Here is a 7,543-nt window from a genome sequence, read left to right on the forward strand (position 1 = left end):
TCTGTTCCACCCGTCTGCTGTCTGTTTCCATACTGGCCAAGTGGCCTTCACTGAGAGTGCCGATCTCTAAACTGTTGTGTGTGTGTGTATATGACCAACTTGTGTCTGTGAATTCCAGAACAAAAACGTGAGATCACAAAGTCATACAGTAGCATGGTACAAACCGTAAAGATTTATTTATGCCAACCTCCTAACAAAGATATAGAGAATGCTTATTTTAAAAAACATGTTTCATAATATGTACAGTTACAGCAGAGTAAAGCTGCTCCAGCAGCCTGGTCTGCGTGACAGACGCGTGGGTACAATGACGGCAACGATGATCTTCTCACGGCGGCGTCTCGGGCTGATGATGTCACGGTAATGGAGGGCACGGCGGCGCCTCAGGCCTGGTGGGCGATCTGAGCGATCTTCTTCAGCATGGCCTCCGACTGCAGCTGCTCCAGAGTCAGCAGGGACAGGCCTAGCTGGTCCTCCTGGGGGGGGCGGGTTGGGGGAGGGGGGAGATATAAGAGGGTATGAAGACGGATGTGAGAGGAGGATGGGAAGTGAAGAGAGAGGGAGAAAGAGGCAAAGATTGCTCGATCGTCTCGTTGAGAGGGGTCAGGGAAGAATTTTTACAGCTCACTTTTCTGGCCCCGGGGTGAAACTTTTTTTTTTTGCTTCCCTCTGGAATATGTAGGGGTGGGACCTACGCCCACCCTCCCATTGCTCTCTGTAAAGTGCCTTGTGTTGCCTCTGTGTATGAAATGCGCTATATAAATAAAGTTTGATTTGATTTGAAAGGTCGAGGCTGTAGCCATTTTGTGTGTGTGTGTGTGTTTGAGGTAGCCGACCTGTCTGAAGGGCTGTGCCATCTGGCGTAGGAAGTGTTTGGAGAGCTGCACGGTCTCGTCGATGGTCAGGTTCAGGCTGCTGTCCGTGAGGTGTTCCTGGATCCACCGTGGGAGCTTCCCTCGCTTGTCTGCTCGCGCGTACCTCTGAGAGAGAGAGAGAGAGAGAGAGAGAGAGAGGGAGAGAGAGAGAGAAAGAGAGGAAGGGAGGGAGAGAGAGAGAGACACCGGTTAATCAGTCAATAATCTTAACTAAATCTTATTCCTTGACCAGAACATCTTTTTTATTTAACCTTTAATAAACATGTCCTGTTGAGATTAGATCTAATTTTCGAAGGAGCCCTGGGAAAGATGGCCGCAACAGTTTCCAACATACAACATCAAACAAGAGCACTGACAAATTAACTAAAAACTGGCAAACTAATTAACTTCCAAATAATTAATCAGAGTAGAGATTTCACACACACGCCCACACGCCTCACCTTGTCAGCGAAGATCATGAGGCCGTAGTCCGTCTTGCCCCTGATGACGCGGCCCACACACTGGGCGGCGTGTCGCATGGCGTCAAACGTCAGGAAGTCGTTCTCCCGGATCTGGAACTGGTCTCTCAGGTACTCCAGACGAGCCTGGAGGTTCAGGGACACGTGTCTGATCAATGGCAAAGGCAGCGCAACAAGAAAAGACAATGGCCGCGTTTCCCGATAAAGAACCTTCTTAAGGAACCCTTCTTAAGCAACCCTTTGTATGGGAGTTAAGAAGTACTTTGGAGTTAAGTGCTTCTTAACTCGTTCGGGAAACCCGGCCATTGACAATTTCTAATGTTGGAATGCTTATGTTTACGTTTGGATGTGTCTGGACACCTAATCTGCATATTTCCAAGATGGCGGCTACCAGAAAATGAGTTTTACTGTAACTTTTGACTCGTTTGGCAAACTCGGTGTCTATTTCACACTTTCTGAACATTAGAAACACATTGGAATACTCAAGATTTAGGATTGAATCAATCTGTAGAAAAAGTGAGAAAAGAGGGTAGATTTTATATATGTTCACCCCTCTCTAGCTGGAAAGGTGGAGAATCTAAGGGACAGGTCTGAGGGAGAAATGGACAGAGTGAGGAGGGAGAGGAGTGGAGGAGAGGAAGAGAGGGATGATGGACAGAGGTGTAGTCAGACCCACCTTGAGGATGCGGCTCTGTGTGTAGACGTAGGGCACCCCGAACATGATCACAGCACGCCCATAGTGGTGCACTGTGGGAAACAGAGTCCTATCAGCACATTCTCCCTATCTAATGGCACTGTGACCCCAAGGACGATCACGTGTATGTCAGTAGCTTCACATGAAACAGCACATAATGTACCGTGCAACTGTGTTTTGTATATATTTAACTGTTTTGTATGTATTTAACTGTGTTTTGTACGTATTTCATTGTGTTTTGTATGTATTTCACTGTTTGTATGTATTTAACTGTTTTGTACGTATTAAACTGTTTTGTATGTATTTAACTGTGTTTTGTCACTTAAAATGCTGGAGGGAAGCTCAGAGAAAGGAAGCTCTCTTCACTCAGCCTCTCTCCCCCCCCCCCTCTCCCCCCCCCCCTCCTCTCCCCCCCCCCCCTCTCCCCCCCCCCCCCCCCCTCTCCCCCCCCCCTCCTCTCCCCCCCCCCCCCCCCCACCCCTCCTCTCCCCCCCCCCCTCTCCCCCCCCCCCTCCTCTCCCCCCCCCTCCTCTCCCCCCCCCCCCCCCCCCCCCCCTCTCTCCCTCTCACCAAAGTCGATTCCCTCAGAGACCTTGCCCCGGGCCACAGACAGCAGGATGGCCCCTCTGCCGTTCTCACACGCCTGGGGAGCAGGAGCACAGGGGTCAGAGGTCACACAGAGACAGGAAGGTGTCTGGAGGGGAGCTGTGTCTGTGGAGGTCTCACCTCCTGGAACTTCTCCAGGGCCATGCTGGTCTCCGCCGCGTCAGGGGTCTCAATGAAGATCAGCTTGTTTCTCTGCACGTTCTCCAGTATGCCCTTTTCACACACACACACACACACACACATACACACCCACACACACGAACACGTATGTGCACGCATACACACATACACACACGCAGTGAGTATCACAGTGCATGCCAAATGTTTTCATGGTAGTGACCTCAACACCATTTCCATTGAATGCGTGTTGTGCGTAACCGAGTGCAACGTGAGAGCAGCTGGAGAAACTCCCTCCTCAAAAGGAGCGCACAGAGTCCCTCCGAGAGGGGGCGTCCATGTTGGCGCGACAGTCAGCCCCTCCGCCTCCCCAGGCGAGGGAGACCGCGGGGTTCTAGTCCCGCCCCGGGGGAGGGGGGTCGAAACGGACGGACATGCGCGCGTTACGTACCTGCTCATACCAGGACGCCACAATGTTCTCCATGTAGATGTAGCTGGTGAAGAAGGCCACGATGCCGTCCGGCACGATCGCCGACATCTCCAGGAGCAGGTTGCCATAGTTACGGATGACCGCTGATAAAAAGATTGGAGGGGAGGGTTGAGTTTTCAGGCAAAAACCTTCATCGTGACACCAGAGCGTTTCCAGATCTCGGGGGTGTTACGTCACTTTAGAGTCACTCTGGACCCAGTTTGATGAAGTGGGACAATAGTGAAGTGTGTGTGTGTGTGTGTGTGTGTGTGTGTGTGTGTGGACACCAACTAACCAAAGTCTTCTCGCGTCTCGAACTTGGAGCTCATGGCCACCTGGTCGTTGCCCCTGCCAACCACCTGTCAGGAAGGAATGACCGGAGATCAGGCCTGGGGATTCTAGAACGTTCCCGCCTCAGTTTTCCCCCGAAAAGGCACTCACCAGAGGGCAGAGACAGGTGCGCGCCAGCGTCATGGTGAAGGACGCCATGGTAACGGGGCGGAAGTCGAGTATTTTGGGATAGATGTCCAACGGTGACAGGGTCTGTGTACAGATACAGTAAGAGGGTCAGACAGGGACACATGGACATGTGGTCTGTAGTCATCCAACTCAACTCGTCTGTAGTTGTCCAACTCACAGTCTGTAGGTATCTAACTCATACAGTATAGTCTAACTCACAGTCTGTAGGTATCTAACTCATATAGTCTGTAGGTATCTAACTCATATAGTCTGACTCATATAGGCTGTAGGTATCTAACTCATATAGTCTGACTCATATAGGCTTTAGGTATCTAACTAATGTAGTCTAACTCATATAGGCTGTAGGTATCTAACTCATATAGGCTGTAGGTATCTAACTCATAGTCTAACCCATATAGGCTGTAGGTATCTAACTAATGTAGTCTAACTCATATAGGCTTTAGGTATCTAACTCATGTAGTCTAACTCATATAGGCTTTAGGTATCTAACTAATGTAGTCTAACTCATATAGGCTGTAGGTATCCAACCCATATAGGCTGTAGGTATCTAACTAATGTAGTGTAACTCATATAGGCTGTAGGTATCTAACCAATATAGGCTGTAGGTATCTAACTCATATCAAACAAGGTTTCTAAGATGAGATGAAATGACACATCAGAGACTGATTACAGCCTTTCGGTCAGTAAATAAAGGACTAGTGCAGTGAAAAGGGAACCGAGGACACCTAGAGGCCAACGCATGTACTACCGGTATATGTAGCAGTACTAATTATGGACTGGGCTTAGTCCAGGTTGGTTTTCAGTTTAGAACGTGTGGCACTGACAACAGTAACTTGACACAGGGCTGGTTAACGCTAACTACATAATATTCTAAAGAATGTCCCTTTCACTCACTCACTCACTCACTCACTCACTCAGACAGACAGACAGACAGACAGACAAGCAACCTGTGTCTCTCTAAAACCCGATTAGTTAGGTCACTGTTCATCTAGAGGAGGAAGGGAGGGAGGGAGGGAGGAGGAAGAGGGCGAGGTGTGGACGGAACAACAGAGGGAGGAAGAGAGAAGTGTCATGGAGGGAAGGAGGAGGGAGAGAGAGGAGAGGGGTGTGGAGAGGAGGGAGGGAGCGTACCCCCGAGGTGATGATCACAGACTGGAAGCGCTCGAACACAGGCTTGATGGCGATGGACGCGTCCATACAGCTGCGGGGAAGAAGCCAGGGTTATCAGACGACCACCGATAACACGGATGGCAAAGACGTTATTACCTCACACTGTCCTCTGACTGGAGAGCAGGCAGGCTCAGTGAGGGGCCTGGGTTACAGTACCTCCATCAAGAGTCAGATTCTTGTCACATGTAGGGAGCAACCACAGCCCACGACAGACTGACTGACTGACTGCTCTGAGCCAACGATCATTTTGTTGACAAACTAAAATTATTCTTCAACAGCCTTTATTTAGTCATCGTCACGAGATGGTAACTAAATAAAAATGTATGGCACCAAAAAACTATGACATTGAAATTTTTGTCAACAAATAAAAACTAGATGAAAATGTTAGGGAGGGAGGATTTGGGAAGAGATCCAATCAGATTCCTGTGGCTCACGCTGAAAAGCTCGGGCTTAGAGAGCGCTTAGAAATGTGATTCAGTAGCTTTGTCCATCAGTATTATAGATGTTTTCTCCAGGAGTATATATAAGTTTGGAAATTCTAGAGAAATGGTTAAATAATGCATTCCACTTTAAGTAAACCCATTCAATTTGAGCAGACTAAATCTATTGTAGATTTAGTTGACCAAAATCGTAATGCTCTTTAGTCAACTAAAACTAGACTAAAACAATTCAGACGACTAAAATATGATATGAACTAAATATTCTTATAGTCAAAAGACTATGACTAAAACTAAATCAAAATGTGCTCTCAAATCAACACTGCTCTGATCCTGCTGCTCTGATCCTGCTGCTCTGATCCTGCTGCTCTGATTCTGCTGCTCTGATCCTGCTGCTCTGATTCTGCTGCTCTGATCCTGCTGCTCTGATCCTGCTGCTCTGATCCTGCTGCTCTGATCAACGCTGCTCTGATCCTGCTGCTCTGATCCTGCTGCTCTGATCAACGCTGCTCTGATCCTGCTGCTCTGATCAACGCTGCTCTGATCCTGCTGCTCTGATCAACGCTGCTCTGATCCAGACCTGAAGTGTAGCACGGGGTTCGCGATGGTGGGCGTTCGGTCCTCGAAGGGTTCGATGATGATGGTGAAGCCTTTGCTGTAGGTGCTGACCAACGTGGCGAAGTTGGAGATGAGCGTGACGGCCGAGAAGTCCGTGATGTCAGAGATCTCCAACGTCCTCAGCAGGGAACGCAAACGCTCGGCGCAGAACCTGGAGAGAGGGAGGGAGGGAGAGAGGGAGGGAGGGAAAGAGGGAGGGAGGGAGGGAGGGATGACGGGCAATAGAGATGAGAAATACAGGAGTGAAGAGGGTTTGTTTTTTTAAAGATATTTTTTAGGGCTTTTCAGCTTTAATGGGACAGGACAGTTTGAGAGAGACAGGAAATGTGGGAGAGAGAGAGGGGAGGACATGCGGCACAGGACCTGAGCCGGGAATCGAACCCAGGTCCGCCACGCGAAGGACTAGCCTTCATATGGGGTGCCCCAGGAGTGAACAGTTTGATTGAAAACCTTTATTGTCCCCACTGGGGACTTGATTGTGATATAGATCAAGCTGACATATTCACGGCCAGGTCTGTAAACTGTTGGTTGGTTCATTCCTTCGTTCCTTTGACAGTGTTGTACCTGAGAGCCTGGTGTTCAGCTGAGAGACTAGTCAGAACGCGTCTCTCTCACCTGAGAGCCTGGTGTTCAGCTGAGAGACTAGTCAGAACGCGTCGGTCTCACCTGAGAGCCTGGTGTTCAGCTGAGAGACTAGTCAGAACGCGTCGGTCTCACCTGAGAGCCTGGTGTTCAGCTGAGAGACTAGTCAGAACGCGTCAGTCTCACCTGAGAGCCTGGTGTTCAGCTGAGAGACTAGTCAGAACGCGTCAGTCTCACCTGAGAGCCTGGTGTTCAGCTGAGAGACTAGTCAGAACGCGTCTCTCTCACCTGAGAGCCTGGTGTTCAGCTGAGAGACTAGTCAGAACGCGTCTCTCTCACCTGAGAGCCTGGTGTTCAGCTGAGAGACCAGTCAGAACGCGTCTCACTCACCTGAGAGCCTGGTGTTCAGCTGAGAGACTAGTCAGAACGCGTCAGTCTCACCTGAGAGCCTGGTGTTCAGCTGAGAGACTAGTCAGAACGCGTCTCTCTCACCTGAGAGCCTGGTGTTCAGCTGAGAGACTAGTCAGAACGCGTCGGTCTCACCTGAGAGCCTGGTGTTCAGCTGAGAGACTAGTCAGAACGTGTCTCTCTCACCTGAGAGCCTGGTGTTCAGCTGAGAGACTAGTCAGAACGCGTCTCTCTCACCTGAGAGCCTGGTGTTCAGCTGAGAGACCAGTCAGAACGCGTCAGTCTCACCTGAGAGCCTGGTGTTCAGCTGAGAGACTAGTCAGAACGCGTCTCTCTCACCTGAGAGCCTGGTGTTCAGCTGAGAGACTAGTCAGAACGCGTCGGTCTCACCTGAGAGCCTGGTGTTCAGCTGAGAGACTAGTCAGAACGCGTCTCTCTCACCTGAGAGCCTGGTGTTCAGCTGAGAGACTAGTCAGAACGCGTCTCTCTCACCTGAGAGCCTGGTGTTCAGCTGAGAGACTAGTCAGAACGCGTCTCTCTCACCTGAGAGCCTGGTGTTCAGCTGAGAGACTAGTCAGAACGCGTCTCTCTCACCTGAGAGCCTGGTGTTCAGCTGAGAGACTAGTCAGAAC

At 50.0% G+C, this 7,543-nt stretch overlaps 1 protein-coding gene across 1 annotated transcript in view; it reads right to left on the reverse strand.

Moving 5' to 3' along the window:
• Positions 1-188: 188 nt before the first annotated feature.
• ercc2 (excision repair cross-complementation group 2) overlaps positions 189-7,543 on the reverse strand; it is a 13,383-nt gene continuing 6,028 nt past the window's right edge. The window contains exons 12-22 of the mRNA XM_084438580.1: positions 5,884-6,072; positions 4,828-4,897; positions 3,658-3,759; positions 3,512-3,575; positions 3,199-3,320; positions 2,751-2,843; positions 2,595-2,667; positions 2,007-2,077; positions 1,313-1,456; positions 834-977; positions 189-473 (exon numbers count right to left, since the gene is read on the reverse strand). Of these exons, the coding sequence (XP_084294706.1) occupies positions 381-473; positions 834-977; positions 1,313-1,456; positions 2,007-2,077; positions 2,595-2,667; positions 2,751-2,843; positions 3,199-3,320; positions 3,512-3,575; positions 3,658-3,759; positions 4,828-4,897; positions 5,884-6,072 (1,165 nt within the window). The 3' untranslated portion in view covers positions 189-380. The remainder of the gene's footprint in view (positions 474-833; positions 978-1,312; positions 1,457-2,006; positions 2,078-2,594; positions 2,668-2,750; positions 2,844-3,198; positions 3,321-3,511; positions 3,576-3,657; positions 3,760-4,827; positions 4,898-5,883; positions 6,073-7,543) is intronic.

This window comes from Borostomias antarcticus (assembly GCF_949987555.1).
Source record: "Borostomias antarcticus genome assembly, chromosome: 1".
NCBI lineage: Eukaryota > Metazoa > Chordata > Actinopteri > Stomiiformes > Stomiidae > Borostomias > Borostomias antarcticus.